This window comes from Perna viridis, chromosome 14 (assembly GCF_037379345.1).
Source record: "Perna viridis isolate PV_CMFRI_1.1 ecotype Kerala chromosome 14, ASM3737934v1, whole genome shotgun sequence".
In the NCBI taxonomy this organism is placed as follows: Eukaryota; Metazoa; Mollusca; class Bivalvia; order Mytilida; family Mytilidae; genus Perna; species Perna viridis.
This window is the reverse complement of record NC_142458.1, coordinates 1,666,631-1,693,094: the sequence shown is the minus strand read 5'-3', so window position 1 is coordinate 1,693,094 and position 26,464 is coordinate 1,666,631. Positions and strand designations below refer to the sequence as shown.

Sequence of the window (26,464 nt, the reverse complement as noted above, 5' to 3'; positions counted from 1 at the left end):
TATATAAATTTTGCACTCTGCAAGAATTATTATTCTTGATTTTGTTTGATTTGGGTAGATTTTAGTGGGAGATAGATGCATGATTTTTTTCAAAAGTACAAAACGGATCATTATTACTGAAAAGTACAGTATATGCAGACCAAAAGAGCATCATTTGTTCGATGGGATTTTCTACTCCATGAATCACCTCTACATTAGGTCGTGTCTGAATTTTTTTATTGACTTGTACATAATATTGTCTTTACATCTATTTCAATGTTTTTAAGCTTGAAAAACCTAAATTTCTAAACTGAACCAAGTCAAAAAAATGATTCCATTTTTGCATGTACTGGTATATTAATACGCTATAATTATATGTATTAAATTAAAAAATTATAACTTTAATTGTAACTTTTTATACACGAAATGAGATTTCTTTTGTTCAAATCTACAACTTTACCATTTTAAACAATACTAATTTCATACCAACAAAACCCATTGTATTGGTTCGAAGCTAACAACTGTTTAAGTGCTATACTTTGTAAGATTCAGGCAAAATTAATGAATCGTGCTAAGAAAAAACATGCTTATCTGACAATGCAGGCACATAAGTTAATAGTCTGTTGAAGACAAATTGACTGTTCGTTCTTTTTAGAAGCGTTAGAGGATACAGAAAAGCGAATTCAAAGTTACATTGTAAAACAGTATAACAAAAGGAAGTGTAGTATCCCTATTTGATGATGAAATTGCAAATGGATGTAATATGATATATACCTTGAGTTAGCCAATCTTAAAAAAATAATGCAATATCTGCAATACAGATAACATTTTTAATAAAATTTCATGGAAAGGCTTCTGTAGTTTCCACCATGATTCACAGGGAATAGCTCGCACTTAACTACACAGAGATTCACAGTGAATAGCACATATCGGTACGTACAAAGAGATTCACAGAGAGTAGCACTTAAGTACAAAGAGATTCACGGCTAATAGCACTTAAGTACAAAGAGATTCACGGATAATAGCGCTTTAGTACAAAGAGATTCACGGATAATAGCACTTAAGTACAAAGAGATTCACGGAGAATAGCACTTAAATACAAATAGATTCACGGAGAATAGCACTTAAGTACAAAGAGATTCACGGCTAATAGCACTTAAGTACAAAGAGATTCACGGATAATAGCGCTTTAGTACAAAGAGATTCACGGATAATAGCACTTAAGTACAAAGAGATTCACGGAGAATAGCACTTAAATACAAATAGATTCACGGAGAATAGCACTTAAGTACAAAGAGATTCACGGATAATAGCACTTAAATACAAAGCGATTCACAGAGAAAAGCACTTAAGTACAAAGAGATTCACAGAGTATAGCACTTTAGTACAAAGAGATTCACAGAGAATAGCACTTTTGTTGGATATTTTTAAAACTTTACACAGAATGTTGGTTAACTTGTGCAAATAACAGACTTGAACCCCTCTGACTCCTCCCTTATTCAAAATTTCCGAATCTAAAATAATCACCTCGTATCTGATATTTATGAAGACTGATACTTAAGTTAAATAATATCAATTTAAAATTTAGGTACTTCACTGTCTAACAATTAGATAAAGTGATGAAAAAAGAACGCAGTAATTATGACGTCATAGTACGAAATATTTTGTCGGAAATGGTAAAAATTCTTTGAAAATCGCTTTGGTTATTAGAAAAAAAGCAACCTCTACATTTTTTAATACGTTGTGTATATTATAAAAGGACTTTTTGATAGAAGCGCGTGGTTGCATCAAATTTTAACAATGAAACAATAAAAATGGCGTTTTCCATCAATGTTTCAACCAGTGGTTTCAACTAATTGAATCAAAATGATGCCATTTCACTATTTTTAGCTTTTTAGATTTTACATGTAAAATCAATTAATTAAAAAAAACACATGGAATGTCTATCAGAAGTTCAAACGCACACAAATTCAGGACAGTAGAAGGTAATTTTATTTTGGGGACATTTTGAGCCTTTGTAGTTGAACTGTTCTATGTAGATATTTTTATTCTGAAAAGTACATGGTATAAACATAACTACATACAAATATACAAGCAAAAAGTTAAATGAAGACTAAGCCATAAATGATGATATATCATACAATTTGCTACCTTGGAAAGTTTAACCTTTTGTCAATAATCTTTATGAATTTACATATTAAGTTTGTTAAATCTACAAATCGATCAAAGTTTATTGAATTTTTATGTTTAAGAATATTGGGTCTGTTTGTGAACTTGGTTTATAGATACTGCTTTCTGATTATATTGAAAAAAGTGCATTTGAACAAGAAATGGAATTTGTCCCCCAAATCTCCGCTATCACATAAATTACATAGTCTATTTTCTCTACTTTCTCTACTATTGTTCAATCTACCTATTTAAATATGCATTTTCATGTTCCGGGTCATAAAATATCTAAAAATTTTGTATTCTAAAGCTTCAAAATAGTTTTCAAATTTGAATCAAAAAGACTTAATTGAGAAACATGACATGTACCACCCATTGCCTGATTCTTATAAAGAATGGTACAAAAGGATATTTTGATCACGCGTAAAAAAATGCATATCCTTCATATTTAGACACATCGATTCTTCATTGATTACTTTAATTATTGATTCTGTTTTGTTTTGTCTTAATAGCGTTTTAGTTAATTAGGTCAGCCCAGTAAATAGTTCCTCATAAAAATAAGATGATACTAGTTTGACAGTTCGTGGAAGTCATGGAACATAGCCAAAACTTCACAAAAAGCTGTCTATGGTGCATACAATATAAAAAGGTCATAAACTTCAGTCTAAGTTAACCAGAAAGCTTGGAACGTCTGTTGCAGTTAATTGAATGAATTATTACGAAAATTGATTCAAATATTTGTCACAGGGAAGTTGAACTAGAAACTAAAATGCAATAAGAACTGTCGCTTAAATCCAAATATATATGTTTTGTAATACGAAAATATGAAAATACCAATTATATATAAATATCGGCAGACATAAAACCAAAAACATCAAAGCAGGGGAATAATTCAGAAGCACTAATTCTAAAGACAAGGTCAAAAATAAAAAAAAAAATTACATACATAATTCAGATAAGAAAGTGACATGAAAGATACAACATACAAAAACTATATAAAGCCATAATTCCAACTACAAACCGGTAATAAGATAGGGTGCCCCGAAAGAGTTATGCTATATACATGTATGCTTGTACAAGAAGTAATTTTAACCTCTTATCGGCAGCATTAAAAACATCGATACCTTAAAATGGATTTATGAAGGGTAATAACAAAATCTAGGTATAGTCTAAAAGGAAAGTCCGTATCAGGTTTAGGTTAAGACAGGACAGAGAAATCTGTTTTAACCGAACATATTTGGACATGAAATTTGTTCGGTTCACACAGGTTTTGGATAACCTGAGTTCAAATTATATTAATATATTGATATACAAGGACTGTAAATAGTGTCTCGTTTAGACAGGTTAGGGTTCTGTTTGACCGACTTTTGGGTTATTCAGGGTGCGGTGTAGACAGTTTTTTTGGGGGGTTATTTAGGGATCGGTTTTGGCAGGTCTAGACAGGTTTTGGATTATTCAAGGTGTGGCTTAGACAGATTTTCTGGTTATTAAGGGTTCGGTGTAGACAGGTTTTCGGATACAAGGTTTGGTTTAGATAGGTTTTCGGGTTATTCAGGATTCGGTGACAGGTTTTAGATTGTTTATGGTTCGGTTTAAACAGGGTTTCGGGTTATCCAGGGTTTGGTTTCGACCGGCTTTTGGGTTATATAAGGTTCGGTGTAGACAGGTTTTCGGGTTGTACAAGGTTCGGTTTAGACGGGTTCCCGGGTTATACAGAGATCGGTACAGACAATTTTATTTGTATATTCAAGGTTCATTTTAGACAGGTTCCCAGGTGATACAGGGTTCGGTATAGACAGTTTTTTTGGTTATTCAGGGTTCAGTTTAGACAGGTTCCCGGGTTATACAGGGTTCGGTACAGATAATTTTATTTAGTCATTCAGGGTTCAGTTTAGACAATTTCCCAGGTTATACAGGATTCGGTATAGACAGGTTTTTTTGGTTATTCAGAGTTCAGCTTAGACAGACACCTAGGTTATACAGGGTTCGGTACAGACAATTCTATTTGGTTATTCTGGGTTCAGTTTAGACAGGTTCCCAGGTTATACAGGGTTCGGTGTACACATGTTTTTTGGTTATTCAGGGTTCAGTTTAGACAGGTTCCCAGGTTATACAGGGTTCGGTATAAACAGGTTTTTTGGTTATTGAGGTTTCGGTTTAGACAGGTTCCCGGGTTATACAGGGTTTGGTACAGACAGTTTTATTTAGTTATTTAGGATTCAGTTTAGACAGGTTCCCAGGTTACACAGGGTTCGGTATAGACAGGTTTTTTTGGTTATTCAGGGTTCAGTTTAGACAGGTTCCCGGGTCATACAGGGTTCGGCACAGACAATTTTATTTAGTTATTCAAGGTTCAGTTTAGACAGGTTCCCAGGTTATACAGGGTTCGGTATAGACACGTTTTTTGGTTATTCAGGGTTCAGTTTAGACATGTTCCCAGGTTATACAGGGTTCGGTATAGACAGGTTTTTTTGGTTATTCAGGGTTTCACTGTATAATCGATGTAAATTCCAACATCACGTTGTATATCTAAATATATTTCTGATAATAAATATAATGGGACTCATGGAAATCAGGATACGGTACCAGGAACTTGACAAAAGACGATCGCATTTGCATGCATGAAATATCTTGGCACTTGTTTTTATAGTATTAGTGCAAATACTTCCCTAACAACAAGATAGTGTGTCTACCCATGCCAAGATTAAAACGCTCATATTTATCATAAATATAGGCTGTGTTCAGGACCATCCAGGATTTTGAGAGAATGACACTGATTTCTTTACAGGTACGTAATAACAAATGTTAGTTTCTGTTTGCCATAACATTTTAAACAAAATATTAAAAAAATGAATCCAAACTAGATGATTTTGATTAATTTTGTCATTCAAATAAATGTAAATAATCAGCGGATGGGATTTGTTTCATCATTTATTTTTTAGTCCCCTCGGTTATTGAGATTTTCTTTTTTTTTTTTTTAATCAGAATAGCCAGAACAGATTGAATAAAGATGACTGAGAATGGAAAGAAGATAAAACACGACGGAGGGGAGGACAAACAAGTGGCAGGAATAGGAACTAGGTTTATATCAAATTAAACAAAGTAATGTACTAAGTCACTCTGGATCCGCCCATGAATATCATCATACAAAATTTACGACTCCCTTTTATTGAGTTTTTTACCACTTAAGACTGTATTAACTGAAGGGTACACAATGTAGCGCGTCAACAAAATTATCACTGTGAGCATAAAAAAAACATCGCAAAAATAATAGTCGTGTATTCTGTAGAATACACTATGCATGTAACTGTGAATGAATACCTTTATCATTTCCCCTTCCTTCATCCCCGGGAAGAAAGTGTTTTTTATTGTAAACATGCACCCTTATACTGGTTCATTTTGGCCGTATACATGTATTGTTTATACCAAGTGAGTGTGTGATTTTTGGCTGGAGTACTACATAAAAATACATTCCCATGAACATCTAAATGAACATGTGAAAATGAATGGAACAAATGCACACCAAATTTTCTTAGGATGAACAATTCTGGGATGCGAAAAATCCCAAGTATTTCATAGACGAATAGACGGACAAGTAAAAGGAATATGTCCCATTCAAATAAAGAAGAAGGTAGGAAAAGCACTTTCGTCATATTTAAACATAAAAGGTCGGTAAACAGCCTGCTTTTGAAACTTTTTTTAAGTAGGGAGGAAAAAATCATCGACAAAACAACTACAGTAGATATAATGTGGTTCTACCAAGTAACCTGAAGTGTTCTCCTATTGAACCACATACACTTAATAACAAATCCACTAGAAATTATGAATAATATGTTATTCTTATATAATGTTCAAGACATCGACAGAATTGTAGGTGTAAAAGAGAATGAAATAGACAAAGTCGTCAATCAAATGTCTTTGAACTTATCAACCGTTAATTTCCTAATTAAGTTTCTCTCATATCCTGTAATATGACTCATCGCAGCTTAAAGACAGTTTTGGTCTCTTTACCGTTAGTTGGATAAAGTATGTAGCAGAAAAAAAAATTGATAGAAAATGTTTGGCGCGCACCCCCTACCTCGAAGTCTATTGTTGTTGTCAGTGTTACAGAATTGAAAAATATACTTGCATTAGCACAATTGGTACTGCTTCGGTCGTTCAGTTTTGCCATGCATCAAACCGTATATACTTGTAGATGTTGCTTTTCTTGTACAATTAAGTATTTAAAAGTAAATGATATGTACTTGCTTATGTTAAATCATACCGCGTATGCCAGACTATCGCACCATCCAGGTTGGCATCGGAAGTCTAGTGTAGTGTTGATTTTATCGTAGGCTTGTATTTGAACAGCTCGCTAAAAAGTGTGTCAAAATACATGCTCCGCCATGACAATTTTTTTAATATTTCTTAAGTAAGTCCGTATCGACGCTATGATTCCTCTTATTCGTTTTTCATTGTGACCAACTGTATATTTGAATAAATGCACGTTAAATTAAGTGTTTGTCGCAAAATATATGTCGCAAACTGAATTGATATCGTCACACGCAGAAAAAAGGTTTACATTACAAGTATTACACCAAGTATTTTTTAAAACGAACTCTATTCCACGGTAAGGTAATTATATACTTCGACCCTTTCGTGCTAACTATTGTATAGTCAATGGACATGCGTTGAGCATACTAAATATACACTTCCGCGAGGAAAGTTCTATTGTTATTCCCAAGCACCACCTCGCAGAAGTATGCATGCTCATCCACATAATGATAACATGAAGGTGTCTATTCAGTAGTGTCGTAGACATCATTCTAAGTTAAACACGTCTATTTTAGCCCACCTCAGATTAATATACTGGCTTCTAATCAAACAACCATAATTCAAACTGGTGTTGATGATGCAGTTAGCATTAATGAGCCACAGAGTTACAGCAGACCGGTAGTTGATAACACAGAGAACGACATTGGTCAGATTTTAAACCCAAAAGAGGATCGGGACGGACTTGAAAATAAGACATCAGGACAAAATGACCCGTATGATTCAACAATAGTAGTTATGGTATGTTTTATTTTGGGCAGACCATCTGTTTTTTTATATGATAAAAGTCTTTATCTAAGAAGTCGAATTTAAACAATTTAAACCCTCATGAAATCATAATATATGCTAGTCTCAAAGGGGTTATTTTGCATATTGTTTATTTACATTTTGAAATGTTGAAAATTGATTTGATAACTTCCTTTAAATGCAAACTGCATATTTATGGAAAGACAATTTAGAGAACATAGTCAATACTGCTATGTTGCTTGAGTATATAGGTATATAGGTGCAACGTCGCTTTTGCTGTACCTGTGTATGGTTATGTTTTGGTATGAGAGTTTTTTCATCGTTTATTGAAGACCAATCAGTGACCCTAGGCTGACATGTTTTGTCTCTTTAATATATTCTTGTACTACATTACAGAGCAGCGTGGAAAGGGATAGACAATCTAGCAGCCACTCCACAAGGAGAAGAGTAACAACGACCGCAAACCCCTCTGACGCCGAAAATGGCTGTGTCGAGAGAGAGGACGACGACGATAGGAAGAAAGAAAACCAAACAAATAAGAAAATATATGAAAGGTGTAATAACTACAATATAGTAAAACATGTTGTTTCTATCGTGTTCATCGTATCCGATGTTGTATTCGATTGGATTGAATATGTTGAGATGAATAACCGAGGAAATATTAGTGTTGAAATACCCACTGAACAGACACCAAAGTACACTGAGAACTGTGAAGAAATGGGTAGCTGTATTCAGTCAGCTTATTTAATATTCACAATAGTTGGAACAGTTGTTGCTACTGTGCAGATAGGGAATATTATCTACCAAACAAGCTATGAATGTAGGAACAAAAAAGCAAAAGTATCAAAGGTTAAAATAAAATTACCAAAATGGACAAAGCTGGTCAATGAAACTATGGAATCGTTTCTACTTCTTGTTTTTGTAGAATACGGTCAAGTTCTTTTGTTAATGGGATTTTATGATTCTGAAGTTTGTATCAAAGAGTATGACGTTGTAGTCAACAAAAAAACCATTATTCTTGTATTGAATGGTTTTTTCTCCTTCCTAAGAATATCTTGGAGATTATTAACATCTTGCAAGTGCTGCACCTTTTCCACGAAAATTCCAGAAAGAGAAAGAATTGTTGAAAATCGGTATAATTTCTCTAAATAACTTTTAAGATTGATTTATATATATACAAATTATAACATATTTGATATTTGCGGCAAAAATGCACTCAATAATGATTTAAAAAAAAACATTGGAAGGCCTAGGAGAATGTTATACTGCAAACATTTTACGTTCTGAAAATCTACTATTTAAACAACTTATTATTGTATTCACCTAAAATATACCACTACTTCATATACATATATACATTGTATACTTCTATTCGAGTGAACGGTAACATTAGAAAGACCCACTTTATGATGTCAAAATGGAATGTATAAGTTTATTACATCGTTTGTATTTCAGAATTCAGACAAAACCATTTGGATGTGAACTGCCTTGTAGCTGTTTCCTATTACGATGTTGCCCGACATCTCCAGACGAGAAAGCAGTGCAGTGTTTTTGTATGTGTAGGAAGTGTTTGTCATCTGAACAAAACTTTGGCTGTTTTATATTTAGAACTTTCCCAAGCTTTCTTCCATCCCCTAAAGAGGATATATTTGAATGCACATGTATTAAGTGTTTGAAATGCGAAACAAATTTGGGTTGCTGTGTTTTGAGATGTTGTCCTACCTATCTAGAACCTAGAAAAGAAGAAATTTGCACTGGTCGATGTAGACCATGCCTTGCAAAAGAGTTTCCGTGCAAATGTTTCACTTTTAGATGCTTCCCGAAATTTCTTGATCCGCAACCTGCAAATACTGACATATGTACAAGTAGATGCAGACCGTGCATGGCCAAGGAATTTCCTTGTAAATGTTTCACTTTTAGATGTTTTCCGTCGTTTCTAGAGCCGAAAAAAGAAGAAGTTTGGGTTTGTCACTGCCCCGAATGTTTGGCGTGCACCATCCCATGTGGATGTTTTACTTTTCGAATGTGCCCAAAGTACTTGCCTGTCCCTCATTCTGACATCTGGACGTGTACTTGCAAGGAATGTTTGACCTCCGAAAATAAATTGTTATGTTGCACATTGCGATGTTTTCCCGAAGAGCTTACTCCCCCCAAAACTAAATGGTGCGAATGTACATGTTGTTCGCCAAATATTGTTGAACCGCAACCCCAGACAATAGAAAGAGTTCCTCAACCCCCAAAACGACGTCAACAATGTATCCCTATTTTATTGACATTGTTAGCTTTTCTCGTGGCTCTGTTGTTATTGTCTTATGCCTTTATAGTTGCCCTTCACATTTTTGTCAGTTTGGTGGAAGTAGACATCGAAAAGATCGGATTTCTTAATTATATATTTGTAAACATAATAAGGAATTTCGTGAAAAATGTTGTTAGATGTTAGTAATCATTTGTATCATATAGTGAAAGCTTTGTGAATAGGAATGAAGCACTTTTGGAGATAGGGGTGATTGCGACATAATTCTAGACAGGTTATTTCGGCAACTTTAGAATTTTACTGTATATAAAGTATGTATTTTTTTCCGTTTTGTTACAAATGCAACAGAGAATCGAAATTCAACAATGATTTTATAAAAAAAAATAGAAGTTAAATGTTGACGAGAAAAAAAAAAACACGACAACAATGGAATGCACTGTCATTTACTGAAATGAAACAAATAAATTACGGTAAATATTAATCGCTCCAATTTTTTTTTGACATGGTTATTCATAGAACTGTCATTTTTTGTATGTTTGGATTTGTGTCATTACCACTTACTGTAAATGTGTTTGAACGAATAAATATTTGTATTCATTTGTATTTGTATCCCATATGGCATGACAACAAACATCACACACCCTGTATGGTATCACTTAACCAATATCACACATCACGTTTTGCATAACACTCATGACAATTAAGAAAACAATATACCCTACAACTATCACGCTGAATATTTTTACTCTGCCAGCTGTGTGTCAATTGTTGTATTATGTAAATTGCGTTAAAATCTTTCTTATAGACGAATTATATGACAGAATACCGAGTTATCAAATAAGGACAATAATCAGAAACACACGTTCAACATACAAGGTCAAAAAATAATACGAATAAAAAACTAAAGTACTTTGCAAGATACACTTCGGAGTAACATCAATTGCTCAATGATAAATACATCACGTTGCCAGTGTCGGTATATTGTGTACACTTGTTAGGAGAAACCTATCATCGACAGCTATAGAAACGACTTAATAGGAACATCAAGACCAAAACCTTATATTCAGCAAGGGGTTCTGATAACTAGGTAGATCAAAACATGGATGCCAAAGCTTCTATCAAGGCGATTTTCACCAGTTCCAGCACCTATTCATTTGTTTACTTTGTTTCAATCGGTCTTTAATCCACTTCCCCCACGAACCTGAAATATTAGATCCATCCCGTGAATAGCATTGGTTATCATATTTCAGAGAGTGGTTTATTCAAAATCGTTTGTGTTAAAACAACCAATACTATACATGGAATCGTGGAAACGATACCAAGAATAAAACAAAGGACATGTTCGTGTTTTTCACATATCCAGTTACTTAAAATATTCGGCATACATATGCTAGTTAGGGCAAATACTTCTTTAGTAACAAGTAAGGATCAGTTCTTATGTCAAGGTAATTCGTCCATATAAAGAAAAAGTAAATCGATAGAAAGTGTCCAAACCCTTCCAGATTTTATAGTAAAAGACATAGAATTCTGTACAGGTAAGTTACGACATTTTTACAGAATTTTACTTAATATCAGCTTAAATATGTTCAAGGGAATAAATACTTTATCAAGTATTGGAAGAAAACAAAAAAAAATCACATTGGTTTGAATTGAATGTTTTCAATAAAGTACAAGTTTTTGTAAGAATCAGGCAAAATGGGGAATAAATCTGAAACATACATTTAAAAAAACAACCTGCTTGATAACATAATTTCACTCAAAGATGATTTCTCTAATTGTTTTGGATTGTTTCTATTTGGTTTTCTCGTATTCAAAACATCGAAAATTGAAACCAATGTTTGGTACTTAGAAGTTCGAAAATTCAGTTTATACAGTGATCGGAGTTTAGTGTTGCCTAGCAACATCAGTTTTGTGAGGAACTGATACAAATGAACGATTAGTTAATAAGTACCGATGCATACCCCGTTTCACAATAACAAAACCAATATCTCATACGCCGCACCGCAGACCTCGTTTCACAATAACAAAACCAATATCACATACCCTGTACCACAGGCCCTGTTTGACAATAAAAAATATCGCAAACCCCATATCACAGACCTTGTTTCACAATAACAAAACCAATATCGCATACCCCGTACCACAAACCTCGTTTCACAATAGCAAAACCAATATCACATACCCCGTACCACAGACCTCGTTTCACAATAACAAAACTAATATCGCATACCCCATACCCCAGACCTTGTTTCACAATAACAAAACTAATATCGCATACCCCATACCCCAGACCTTGTTTCACAATAACAAAACTAATATCGCATACCCCATACCCCAGACCTTGTTTCACAATAACAAAACTAATATCGCATACCCCATACCCCAGACCTTGTTTCACAATAACAAAACTAATATCGCATACCCCATACCCCAGACCTTGTTTCACAATAACAAAACTAATATCGCATACCCCTTACCCCAGACCTTGTTTCACAATAACAAAACTAATATCGCATACCCCATACCCCAGACCTTGTTTCACAATAACAAAACTAATATCGCATACCCCTTACCCCAGACCTTGTTTCACAATAACAAAACTAATATCGCATACCCCATACCCCAGACCTTGTTTCACAATAACAAAACTAATATCGCATACCCCTTACCCCAGACCTTGTTTCACAATAACAAAACTAATATCGCATACCCCATACCCCAGACCTTGTTTCACAATAACAAAACTAATATCGCATACCCCATACCCCAGACCTTGTTTCACAATAACAAAACTAATATCGCATACCCCATACCCCAGACCTTGTTTCACAATAACAAAACTAATATCACATACCCCTTACCCCAGACCTTGTTTCACAATAACAAAACCAATATAACATACCCCTTACCCCAGACCTTGTTTCACAATAACAAAACTAATATCACATACCCCTTACCACAGACCTCGTATCTATATAAGGGTCTGAAAAATTCCCAACGATGTTAGAACTGTCAAATTTGCGATGCAAATTTTTGGTCGTTCCCTCCGCGGGACTCGAACTCGTACCGCTGTGACATATATTTTTATATAGCCTAGCTGGCCGAGTGGTCTAGGGCGCTGGACTTTGTGCAGGCGGTGTTTGCATAGATGTCACAGCGGTACTTGTTCGAGTCCCGCGGAGGGAACGACCAAAAATTTGCATCGCAAATTTGACAGTTCTAACATCGATGGGAATTTTTCAGACCTTTCTATACGTTTACATATCTTCCCTGTATCAATTTGATCTGATGGAGCAGTGTAGCGAATAGAGTCGTCACATTCTGAGACGTTTATATATATATCCTGCAGCTATCATGCTGAATAATGCCACTTTGCCTTCTGTTTGTCACTGATTGGTGATGTGGATATTATTCCTTTTAGCTTCTATACACACTGCCATTAAAGAGATCACGTGGATCTTGAAAAATTCTTCTGGAGACCCTCAATTAAAGATCAGAATCAGAATATAATAGCACTAAATCCTATGATTTTTAACACTTTATACTTATATTCCCCATACTCAGTTAAAATTCCGACTCAAATTATACCTCGTTCTTTCTCCAAAACAAATGGTACACATAGATACAAATATATAGTTCTTGGTAGAGATTCCTCATACTTTGTAAAAAATACTTCTAAATCATCTTCCAAATCAGGAGAAGAAATTTTCAAAATGCTGGAATTTGTTTTATCGACAACATATTCGTCCAGTGTGGTGGACGTGTTTTTCAACAAACGGACGGCATTCTAATGGGAACACATTGTACTCCTCTAATTTCTGACTTATTCCTTCACTCTTATGAGGCGAACTTTATTGCTGATCTGATCCGAAAGAAAGAACATCGTTTAGCTAGATCCTTTAATCTCAGTTTCAGCGATATAGATGACGTATTATCGTTAAACGATCCTAGTTTCGAGATTTTAATATATCGCATTTACCCCCAAAGAACTTGACATAAAGGATACTAGATACTGTGAAGTCAGCCTCATATCTTGACCTACACTTAGAGATCGATGGTAAAGGAAAACTATTGACGAAACTATACGACACACGTGATGACTTTCCACTCAGATTTGTCATTTTTCCACTCATCTGTGACAACATCCTTTCAGCACCTGCGTATAGAGTTTTCATATCACAACTCATACGTTATGCCAGAGCTTGCTGAAACTACGCTGACTTTTTGTATCGCACTAACTTCTTACAATTAGGTTTCTGGAACAGGGTGTGTTGCTAAAAGATTGAAGTCATCACTACAGAAGTTTTATGGTCGTCACTATGAACTCGTGGATCGATACGGTGTATCCATCTGTACCATGAAAAAACTGATTTATTCAACGTGTCATACTTTTCCTTTCCTCTTTCGTCTACCCCGGACTTAAATTTTCATGAAAAACTCTGTGGGTGTTTCTAGAAAAGCTTAGGACGCTTACCCTACCAGTGCACCTGATCTACGATCCTATTTGTAGTGAAGTCCGAGTTGCTCATTTTATTTTGTTACTTTATATGTATTGTTTTAGCTATTTTTATGTTATTTGTTGTCTGTTTTCCATGTCTGGTCTTTTGTCCCTACATTACATTCTTTTGATTACTGCTAGAATCTTGATTCCGTTGATTACTCTTTATTATTAATTGTATTTAAGGTGTCTGCCTTAAAGATGAATTATGGCAAAAATATCGAGTTATCAAAATGGAAGGAAAATAATCAGAAATATCATGTTCAAAACATAAATACAGGACGATGGACATCATATAAAATTATGTATAAAAACTGAATATAAGGAAAACAAGACAGAATAAAAAAAAAGCACTTACAAGATACACCGCTGAGTAACATCAAGTGCTCAGTAATAAATACATCACGTTGTAGATTTAGGTATCGTGTACACTTGTTTCAAGGAGTAATAATTTGTCTAATTCATCACCAAAATGCGTTTTAGTAGACAGTCTTAGAACATTAAAGCCAATATAGTGTTGAGCAGGACACAAAATGTTTTTTGTTGTTGAGATGGACATATTTTGTCTACTACCTCAATGCAGAAAGTGTTGACGTAGACATTATTTGCTTAAATCAACCCAAAAGCGTTGACAAAGACATTTTTTTCATTACTCAACTAAATAAATGTTGACATGGCCAAGACATGTCTACATAAACGTTTCATTTTGTTTAGATTGACAAAACATTATTGCCGCAACACCATTTACCATTGTTGAATACAAAATGTACTTCTTATAGACAGAGAAAGTGTTGATTGAGACTTTTTGTGTTTGCAACAGTCAATAAACGACTGTGAATGGTCATATCAGTCATTATTTTGTCTAATAGTGTAGGAAGAACGACTCCAAACCTTTATATTTTGGAAGGGAGTCTAATAACTACGCAGCGCAGATCAGAACAGGATGCCAAAGCCTTTTATTTAGAAGATTTCACCAGTTCCAGTCCCTACCCATTTATTATTTTTTTGCTTTGCTTCACAGCCCCCCCCCCCTCTTCCTCATAAATCTGAAATATCGGGTCCGTCACTCAAATAGCATTGATTAACGTATTTCAAAAAGTGGTTTATTCAAAACCGTTTGGCAAACAATATCATACATGGAATCGTGGAAACGATACCAAGAATAAGACAAAAGACAGTTTTATTTTTATTTTTCCTATATCTAGTTACTGTAAATATTCGGCGAATTAGAGCAAATACTTCTTTAGTAACAAGTGTCAGTTCTATGTCAAGGTAAAACGTCCATATAAAAAAAATAAATCGATAGAAAGTGTCCAAACCCTTCCAGGTTTTAAACAGGAAGACATAGAATTCTTTACGGGTACTTAAAGACATTTTTTACAGAATTATACTTAATATCAGCTTCAACATGTACAAGGGAATAAATACTTTATCAAGTATTGGAAGAAAACGAAAAAAAAGACATTGGTTTGAATTGAATAAGAAATAAAACAACAAATCAAACATGAAAAGATAAGTGACTGCCATATGAGAACACATGAGTAAAGGTTTTCTCAATAACGTGTAAGTTTTTGTAAGAATCAGGCAAAATGGGGTTAAAAATCTGAAACATATATGTCAAAAATCCACCGTTTTAAAAACATATTTTCAAAATGCTTTCTTAATTTGAAAACATCATTATTTGATCACTGCATCTCTGTATTTGGTAACAAATTTTCTCATTCAAAACATCAAAAATTGACACCAATGTGACCTAGAAAAGTACGTATAGAAGGTCGGAAATTAAGTTTATACAATCATCGAAGTGTAGTACTGCCTCGGAGCATAAGATTTGTGAGAAACTGATAAAATAGAGCTATCAAGAAAATATATATTTAAGGGCAATCAAAAGAATATCTTTATTCCAACGAATGCAGACAGGGATAATAAACACACACCACCAATGTAGACAGGGATAATAAACACACCACCAATGTAGATAGGGATAATAAACAACGAAGAACACGAAATAAACAAAATAACACCTACAAAAACAAAAGTAAATTAGCAACCCGGACATCACTTAAAACTCCGAGCATGGACCAGGTGTACGGTAGGGTTAAGTTCCTTAAACTTCAGCCGAGTTGCTCATAAAGAAAACTGGTAAGGTAACAGAAGCGCGACTAATGTAACGGGAAAAATGATGAGCTGCATAAATAAACAAGATGTGCTGCCTTGCGCCTTTATGACTATCCACAAGGATACTTTAAAATGCTCATGCAAAGATGATTTATACAAACGTTCACAGAACATTACGTTCCATTTTACAAACTATGCTCACTTTGCATTTATTTCTTTTCTCTATATGTTTAGTTTTTATTTTCCAGTCTTTTTTCTTCTACTCCCCATACTCAGTTACAATGCCGACTCAAAAACATTATACATCGTTATTACTCCAAAAATGACGGTGCACCTATATATATGATAGAAACAAATATGAAATCTGCATTAGCTGTCATTTTCGTAAATTACTGTTTCTGTTGAAATATACCTTAACTTTGAATTATTTCTTCTAAATTGTACTTTTCCTGTATAACTTCATTTGATATCCACAAATAAAATGCATTAAATACATGAAATAGGTGTCTATATATTTATTGTCTTGCAAGACAAAAACATCGACCTAGATAAATTCGTATGCATGTGAATTCTGGTGACCTTAACCGCGCATGTGCCCTTAGGGTCGCTTCTTTGATAGCAAATCTGATTGCAAAGCGAAAGTGGTTATTCAACGGTAAGGAAGAACGACGGACTCAAGCCGTAAAAGAAAAAAGGTTCGAATATAACGCAATGATCATTTTGAAATTTACCTATTGCGTTATAATGTAGCTCAAATATGGTCATCATTTATTTGAAAACTAATCAAGAAGTAGATCAAATGATTGAAAACAAGACATGTGCTTACCTGTGTATTCCTTATTGTTATTTTTTACAAAGGTTAAAGTATTTCTAACCCAGGTGAATGTCCTCTCGGCAATCTTCGGAAGTAATAGCGAAAAATAATTAGATAAGAGCTATCGATCTTCTCTGATTAACAAAAAGTTGTTTTCACAATATTCTGTAGGTATTATCGACATTTATTGCTTCAATTGCATTACTATTAACTTATTTCATTGAATCAGAAAATTTCAGTAGAATCAAAACTGAACAAATTTGGCAGCTAGTGCAGCTTAAAGTTCTTGGTACAGATACTTCATACACTGTATTCCATATCTGGTATTTGTTCCCTTGATTAGTCTTTACAAATAATGATCGATTTAAATTTTTGTTCCATGCTGCAGTCGAGATAAATTTCTCATTGTTTTAGAATGTATAAAGAAATCGCATTTTTTGTAGTCATATTGATCACTTCACTCAAATTTTTGTTTGTTGAAAGTTCCAATGATGTAAGTTGGATAAGGAGACCCGGTTCTATAACTACGTACAAACCTAAAATATCAGTATTTCTTGTTCCGCTTAAGACTAACGATGTGTGTTTTTCGTTAAAAGGCAAAGCAGCTTGCGCTTGCGGAAAAACTTTAAAGGAAAACGTTATGAAGATATAGACATCGACCTCCATATGATCGTTATAGTTGGTTTCTATAGCGTTATGAGTATTTATCTTCACCTTAATTCTCGGAGATGTTTTTTTCTTTGTATTCCCCTTTTAGATACCCCTCCTATAGCATATACCAAAACTTTGAATTAGTATTTTTTTTTACTTTTCACGCATTAAATGCTTATCAAATGGATAGTATGAAAAGGTACGGCCGAACGTTCTAGTTTTTGTACGTACAGTTTTTTCCTCCTGTTTTTATTCTAGTGATTTAGGAAGATTGAACTAAGATGTCAGATGAAGAAAGCTAAAATGACGAAATGACAACGAAACGTTGAGAGAAAGCGAAACTAGGTACATATTCAGATTAGTCACAGATAAACACTAAATTCCTTAATGTGATATCTAAGTTTTTGGTATAAATTACAGTTAAAAACTAGGTCACTCAATAGATACATCTAAGTTTTGGGTATTAACTACAGATAAACACTATGCCCTTCAATGAATACATCTATGTTTTGGGTATTAATTACAGATAAACACTAGACCCAACAATGGATTAATCTAAGTTTTTGGTATAAATCACAGAAACACACTAGGTTCCTCAATGGACAATATAAGAATTAGGTATTAATTAAGGATTGTTTTCAATGGCTGGGATATAAGCGATTATGGGTCGGTTTACGCGGAAGATATGATGCTGCGTTAACCAATTTTAAGTTGATTATGTTCCTTAATCTAACCAACAATTGAAAGCAATTCTTTTATTTTCTTTAAAATTCCAGAAAACAAAAAAAAATAACAATACATGTATATTTTTGTATAATTTGAAATCAACATTTTTATCGTGGATCAATACTGTCAACTGCCAATCGATATCACCATTTTTGGTTTACGTACATGAATTTATCGGGATACCCCTTAAAAGTAGTTCATTAGTTAGAGGCGTAGCTAAATACCAAAGTATATTATGCGAAATGGACAATGTCTTCATCTTTGGAATATATTATTATTGGTTCTATTTAAAATTCATCAATAGCAATGAAAATAATACAAAAACAATACCGAAGCGTCAGCAGTGCGATAATTCACATACATAAAAATATTTGCCATAAACGTGAAAACAAGAAACAGAGATGATTTACAATGCACGAATAAAAAAAGATAACAAATAAAAACTGAGGAACAGGTAAGAATGACGTCACACCAAATAGTAAGCATTACCAATATGAATAGGGAAAGAATGTTGCCTTGACTTCTACTCATTTTTTAGCCCACCTCAGGTGAATATTATAATTGACCAAAGTCAAGCGGAGGTTGATGCCATTGATGGTACGACTGTATCTGATGAGCCATCCAGTAACAGCCAATCGGATGTTGGTGACACAGAAACAACACAGGTAAAATAGCAAGCCCAATAAATGCTAAGGATGTTTAGGATCGGGTAGAGTCTGACAACAAGACTTCAGAACCGAAAGGCCCGTATGATTCTTGAATTGTGGCTGAGGTATGTTGGGCAATGTAGAAAATCAGTTGGAGTATTTTTAGCAAATCATATGTTCTTTGGTCTTTTTTAATAATCTTATAAATCGAATAAAAAGTCTGATGAGTAATTATTTTTCTTGTAAAAAATGTGTCATCAATTTACTTCGTTTGTTACATATCAGTCAACTATTAAAAACAAATCTGAAACGTAACACTATATAATATCATTAAAAATTCTTGTACTTCATCTTATAATATTTTAATGCTCCTAATATTCAGATTAGTTTGACTTCTGTCTTGAATTTCCAAACCGTTCACTGTCCTTAAATCAACATTAACCAAATTAAAATTTAAAAAATTGTCTGCTTAAATACGTGCAGCAAGGTTGTCAATATAGATATGTGTCTTAAATACTTGCAGCAAGGTTGTCGATATAGATATGTGTCTTAAATACGTGCAGCAAGGTTGTCGACATAGATATGTGTCTTAAATACGTGCAGTAAAGTTGTCCATATAGATACGTGTCTTAAATACGTGCAGTAAGGTTGTCGATATAGATATGTGTTTTGTCTGTTTTAATGATACTTCTATGTAAGATAATACACAGGTGAAGGTCAAATTCGGTAAAAATCAGTCGATTCTGAATCAATGTCAACAATGGCACTATAACCGCATAACTATTTGCCTTACAATTTCTAACTGAGAAATGTAAGAAGACCAGATTTGTCTATTCTATTTCTTTGTAACATGTACCTTCTTGTCGTATAATGGTATCATGCTGTCATCGTTCAGAGTCAAAATACCAGTTGGTTTCCCAACAGTAACCTGACTATAATCGAATGGATCGTTGTGACATTATACAACAAAATTAGACTGGGATTGATTTCAGGAGTTACGACTACACTTTTTAGGAATGCGGGACTGAAAAGGGACAAGAACCAGCCATTAGCAACATTTCCCGAGAATAATTATGTGCAAGTGAATTGATTTCTTGGCAATGGTACCAAAAGGTGATATTGCACAAACAAAACGCTGGGATTAGGTTTGGTATAAAGACTTGAAACAAGTAGAAATTGGGGACATACAAGGACCGAAACAATTTTTTACTGATGTCTGAGAAAAAAAGAATACTGTTTTATTGATGTCTTTAGATATGAGGCACCACGATTCTTGTCAAATGCTTATTTGGTTTCAAAAATTAAATTGCAGTCAAACTTGAATATTGTGTCCGTACTTGCCCAACTTGTCCGAGGTTCAACCTGTGGTTTTGTCCAGCTGCGCTCTGCACATTTTATTTTTGCTTGTAATATGAATTTATAATAATAAATTTATTTTTCTAAAGCGGGTGATATATAGCGGTCAGGTTGTCCGTCAATTTTGCCGTCCGTACCCTTTCCCATATAATCTTTCATCACAGCCACATTGTCTGAAAAATCTCTGTACAATTGTGGCTTATGGTTGGATCCGTTTTCATACTCGCGTGACGTCAATTTGCTGTTTGTCTAGCAGCCATTCGATAACCGCAACGACCGCAAACCCCTCTGACGCCGAAAATGGCGGTGTCGAGAGAGAGGACGACGACGACGACGATAGGAAGAAAGAAAACCAAACAAATAAGAAAATATATGAAAGGTGCAATAACTACAATATAGTAAAACATGTTGTTTCTATCGTGTTCATCGTATTCGATGTTGTATTCGATTGGATTGAATATGTTGAGATGAATAACCGAGGAAATATTAGTGTTGAAATACCCACTGAACAGACACCAAAGTACACTGTGAAGAAATGGGTAGCTGTATTCAGTCAGCTTTTTTAATATTCACAATAGTTGGAACAGTTGTTGCTACTATGCAGATAGGGAATATTATCTACCAAACAAGCTATGAATGTAGGAACAAAAAAGCAAAAGTATCAAAGGTTAAAATAAAATTACCAAAATGGACAAAGCTGGTCAATGAAACTGTGGAATCGTTTCTACTTCTTGTTTTTGTAGAATACGGTCAAGTTCTTTTGTTAATGGGATTTTATGATTCTGAAGTTTGTATAAAAGACTATGACGTTGTAGTCAACAAAAAAACCATTATTCTTGTATTGAATGTTTTTTTCTCCTTCCTAAGAATATCTTGGAGATTATTAAAATCTTGCAAGTGCTGCACCTTTTCCACGAACATTCCAGAAAGAGCAAAAGTTGTTGAAAATCGGTATAATTTCTCTAAATAACTTTTAAGATTGATTTATATATATACAAATTATAACACATTTGATATTTGCGGCCAAAATGCACTCAATAATAATTTTAAAAAATACATTGGAAGGCCTAGGAGAATGTTATACTGCAAACATTTTACGTTCTGAAAATCTACTATTTAAACAACTTAGTACTGTATTCACCTAAAATATACCACTACTTCATATACATATATACATTTTATACGTTCAATATCTCTTTAAAGTGTTTCATTAAACATGATATTGTTTACACTGAGCCGACTTCATTATTTTCTCACATTTGTGTTCCGATATTCCATTCAGCGAATTACTTGTCATCTGGATTTTCAAAGCAAATACTTAGGTTGCAAAAATACATTGTTTAAATGGAAACTAAAAATTCGATATGTAAAAATTATTTTTCACAATATGTTTTGTACAGCTTTTCTACAAAAAATGCCAGCATTCAGTCTTCATTACCAACACCGTACCACTTTCGTATGATTAAACTCATACAAAATACCCCGTATCGCACATCAGGACATCGCCAGAAAAGATCATTCAGCTGTCATGCGCAATGTTTTCCCTTTGCCAAATATTTATGCATGACTTAAAAGAGAAGTCAATGGAACCAGGATCAATTAAAAAAAATCACAATCTAGAAGCAACGATCACAAAAAGAATATACACACGCAAACAAAGGGTAAACAACGGAGCCAAGATTCTAGCAAAAATCAGAGGAATGTAATACCGGCCAAAAATAAAACATTTAATAACAATAATACAAAAGAAAAATTGTATATAATAGGGTACAAATTTATTGTTTACAAAACGTAAGATAACCAGAAGAGAAAAATGACTGAAAATATTTTGAATACTGCGGAATTTACACCAAATTCACGCTACTCGTAAAGTAATGAGACTTAATCACAATTATTCAGCCTTTCACCACCCTAAGTAAAGATAATCACAATTATTTTTCAGTTCCCCTTTCACCGCCGTGAATAAATTAATCACATTTATTTTTCAGTTCGCCTTTCACCGCCGTGAATAATGGTAATCACATTTATTTTTCAGTTCGCCTTTCACCGCCGTGAGTAACGGCAATTACATTTTTTTTTTCAGTCCGCCTTTCACCGCGGTAAGTAAAGGTAATCACAATAACTCATGTGTCCGCTTTCAGTTCCATAAGTAAAATTGGTTTGGTAATCACTGTTACTTGAGTTCCTGTCTCTGCACTCAGTAATAGTGCTGTGGACAGATATTAAAAAAGTGTTTTAGTTTTCGAGTTTAAAGGAGTATACACCTATATCTTATGTCAATGGAAAGAAATATTGATGTAGGTTTTGAACATCATTGTTTTCTAATTGAAAATTGTAGAGTTTTCTGCAATTTTGCATTAAGTAGAGGAGGGGTCAAAGATCAATCCACCCAAATACATTTAGTAAATTAAGAGAAATCGTGCGTTATAGGTATCGGAAAACAGGAAACATGTAAATTTAACAAATGTAAAAAAGAACATTTTCCGACAAAAGTTGACTATTTAATCACTGAATGAAATTGTCTCTAAAATTGGCTGCATTTTAGTGTATTTTCAATGATTAAGAACTAATAAGACACCGTAGCATGTTACAATGTTTATCGAAATATTCTGTACTGAATAACGAATAAAATAAACAAAAAATATTAAAAAAACGGCATTCATTTATGTTTCCATTGACACGTTTATATGATTTTAAGCTTAGGGATACGGGTATTTATGTTGAACCTCATATTTATTCCACTTGATACGCGTATATAAGTGGAGTCTCATCTTTAAAAAAAAGTCCTAAATTGAACAATATACCAATAATTTTGAAAATGACACATATTGTCTAGTCTCATTAAAGTCATAAAAATCCTTAGCCGTCCGCTGCACTATAAAATGGTAATGTAATCTCGGTAATCCCATCGACTGCCCGATTCGTAAAGGAAATTATTCGACATAATTACTCTATATTGCAAAGTTTGTCTTTGCGTGCATTTTATCAATGTTTTGTAAAACATTTACTTCTTAATGGCGATTTGACACCACTTCGATTAAGGCAGATAATTTTCTTTCCTTTTTACTGTGATCCCAATAAATCCAAGATTAACAAGAAGTTAACTCACAACACTTCCTTATATATCGATTGGGAACTAGGAGCATGGACCAGGTGCACCGGTAGGGTAAGCGTTCTCTGCTTTTCTAGAAACACCCGCTGAGTTGCTCATAAAAAGTCAGGTCCGGAGTAGACAAACGAGGATAGGAAAACTATGACCCGTTGAATAAATCAGTTTTCATGGTGCAGATGGATACACCATAACGATCCACGAGTTCATGGTGACGACCTTAAAACTTCTGTAGTGATGACTTCAATCTTGTAGCAACATAACCCTGTTCCAGAAGCCTATTTGTTAGAGTTCTAGCGCGATACAAAAAGTCTGCGTAGTTTCGGCAAGCTCTGGCATAACGTATGAGTTGTGATATGAACACTCCGTGCGCAGGTGCTGAAGGGATGTTGCCACAGATGAAAGGAAAGTTGACAATTTGAATGAAAATTCATCACTTTGGTCAATAGTTGTCCTCTACCATCGATTTCTAAGTGTAGGTCAAGATATATACAGTGTTGAAAAATCATAGGTTTTGAATGCTTTCATATTCAGATAATTGTCTTGAACTGATTGTCTCCAAAAGATCTTTCGAATTTTTCAGGATCCACATTGAATTGATACCACTACGGGAGTAACAAGTGTTGTGGTAGGACTGCAGACTCTCTTCGACAATTGTGAGTATAGAAGTTAAAAGTTTTGAAAGAGGTTTAGTGGTACATTTTGCTGAACCAGTTATGAAACATTGTTTGTATGGATTCTTGTGGAGTTTAGGAATCCAGTAAATAGACGGTAAATCACAATCATCGTCCTTGGAAGAGAGACCAAAAGAGACTAGCACAGATTTATGGTATTCCACAATCTCTTATTTGGAGAGTGTGGCAGCAGAATAAGTCTTATCACTGTTATTATTTTCTACGTCTACCTCTGATAATAAACATGGGATGTAAAACGTTTTGCAGACAAAAACAATATTGTATTGGGCTTTGTCTGTTGGTACGACAACATACTTGTCATGTATAGTAGACAATGTTTTTGCTACATCCGTGTCTTTGAAAACCGATGTAGCCTTGTCACTCATTGCCTACTTAAAACTCATTCGTTTCAAAATTAGGGACCTCACGGCCTTTAACCACTCTGACAGAGAATCAATTTCTTCTTGTTTTATCCATTTTCTTGCATAGTCCTCGACGGCATCCATAAGGACTTTAAAGTTATAATTCCAATTTATGGAGTGTGGTTCACGGTATTTGTGACCTTTAGAAAGGATATTACGTAGAGATTCGTTTTCGATGATGATTAAATTTCCTGTAACGGCGTGACCAGAAGGACCATATTTGAATTTTCGCAAGAAAAGTCAGGTGGTTTAGCTTTGAAGTCCTCAATCTTGAGGTTCTGCAACAGCCCTTAATAATTGAAAATTTTAGATGCAATGGGTGAAGTATAGGAATATGAAATAATTGGTATGGATTTGTCTTTTAAATATGGGGGAATTTTCTTTGTAACGTTTTTGTGATGGCGGATGTCAGCCAAATTAATTGCATCTATATCTTTGTTGACAAACGGTAGTGGAAGAAATAATCGTTTTTCTTCATCTTGACTTTTCACAAAAAAAAACTGGTTTAAAGAGTCTGTGGAAACCAATATCCAAAATGATGGCATTAAGTCTGTGTAATGATGAGGTGGGGTCAGAAACAGGAGTGTCAAGACTTGTTTTGTAAAGGGAGTGTATTAGAGTGAGAAGTATAGAATAACGTTTGGTTCTAATATGATGAAGTCCAAGAGGATTTTTGAATGAAAGGAAGGAGACTATCTATGGAGAAATCATGTAACTTAGGTGACGTATAGTGGCGATGGCCATGACTCCTTTCCCGTCTTGGATTTTTGTCAAATACATTCATCACATTTATGCTATTGTTATATTGGCTTGAAATGTTTCCTATACTTTTGATGTTGTCATTGCATCCGTAAGGTATTGCAGTACCTAGTCTGCGTATCCAGTATAACAATTTCAATGTCTTTTGAACCTTGATTAACCTACAAAGATTTAACCAATTTTTAGTCTAAAAGGAGTTCGGTGTAAACAGATTTCACTGTATAAAGTAGTATTATTTACACGTTTATATAACTTAAGCCTTCGGGTGAAGTTATTTATGTTGAACCACATGCTTATTTCAGTTGATACGCGTATGTAAGAGGAGTCACACTTGTCATTATTTGAATTTCATTCCAATTATTTTGAAAATGATATAAGTTGACTTTTTGACACCGGACCAGTAATCACGTTTAATGTATATACAAACCTATCTCCAAAAAGTCATAAGTGTACAATTAGTAATAAGTTATGACGTCATAATACTTTGAACTACTTTGTCGTTATAACTTATTACCAATTTTACACTTACTACCTTTTGGAAAAGAACAACTGGTCCTTCAACAAAACTTCTTTATTAACCTCGATATATGTCCTTGGTGCTCTTCTTGTTACCTGTAAAATTGACAAAATTGACAAACGTCATTCACGCTACTTCAGTCATGAACTGCAAGCACTTGATAGGGTCAAAATTTATTTATTAACGTTAAATATTTAATCCCATCAAAATTTCGTTGAAACATGCATTGATTACCGTTTCTCAAAATAAATCTATAATGCATAGGTTTCATCGGAAATTCCGAAAGAACTTGTGTTTTTTCGTTACTGAAGTGTTTTCAAGTTGAATATCACTCAACATAAATATTATCTCAACATCATCTTTATGAATTCAGCATGTGATCGAGTCATCTACAAAACAAACTACAAATGAATCCTCTTATAAATACCCCACAACATATTTGATGCACAAATGTGTTTCAGTGAAACTTTTCATTTCAAATATGGAAAATCTTCAATTAATTACTAGAAGCTATGAAGAACCTTATATACAAACATTTAAAGCAAAGACATTCGCACGGAGTAGTATTAATATTTCTCATAAAACACTAGAAATAACATTTATAAATGTATGTTAACACGTGCAGTGTTTATTCCTGAATAATTTCTTAAATGTAAATTTATGAACATCTTGATTTATTCAAGCTTTGAATTGTAATTAAAACACCGTCAAGACAA

The 26,464-nt window shown here is 34.0% G+C and overlaps 2 protein-coding genes across 3 annotated transcripts in view; both read left to right on the top strand.

The window, feature by feature from the left end:
- The first annotated feature begins 4,784 nt into the window (after positions 1-4,784).
- On the top strand, positions 4,785-10,056 carry LOC148597698 (uncharacterized). 2 transcript variants are annotated; one of them, XM_088561748.1, is made up of 5 exons: positions 4,785-4,933; positions 5,131-5,226; positions 6,975-7,197; positions 7,600-8,336; positions 8,659-10,056. In XM_088561748.1, the coding sequence occupies exons 2-5, from the start codon at positions 5,156-5,158 to the stop codon at positions 9,641-9,643; spliced, it is 2,016 nt and encodes a 671-aa protein (XP_088417874.1). In that variant the 5' UTR covers positions 4,785-4,933; positions 5,131-5,155; the 3' UTR covers positions 9,644-10,056. The 2 variants fall into 2 exon arrangements, with proteins under 2 accessions (XP_088417874.1, XP_088417875.1); XM_088561749.1 differs by lacking the exon at positions 4,785-4,933 and having other exon boundaries at positions 5,131-5,247.
- An 811-nt stretch (positions 10,057-10,867) lies between these two features.
- The window catches only part of LOC148597697 (uncharacterized), a 69,840-nt gene continuing 54,243 nt past the window's right edge, over positions 10,868-26,464 (top strand). The window contains exons 1-3 of the mRNA XM_088562613.1: positions 10,868-10,992; positions 17,797-17,883; positions 18,803-18,929. The gene's annotated coding sequence lies outside the window, so the exon portion shown is untranslated. The remainder of the gene's footprint in view (positions 10,993-17,796; positions 17,884-18,802; positions 18,930-26,464) is intronic.

What these genes read in the sequence shown, in the direction of transcription:
- LOC148597698 (XM_088561748.1), top strand. Translation starts at nt 5,156, where the DNA reads ATGACTGAGAATGGAAAGAAGATAAAACACGACGGAGGGGAGGACAAA. An exon ending in GTGGCAGGAATAGGAACTAG is followed by an intron (nt 5,227 to 6,974) that starts GTTTATATCAAA and finishes CGTCTATTTTAG; the next exon opens with CCCACCTCAGATTAATATAC. An exon ending in ATTCAACAATAGTAGTTATG is followed by an intron (nt 7,198 to 7,599) that starts GTATGTTTTATT and finishes ACTACATTACAG; the next exon opens with AGCAGCGTGGAAAGGGATAG.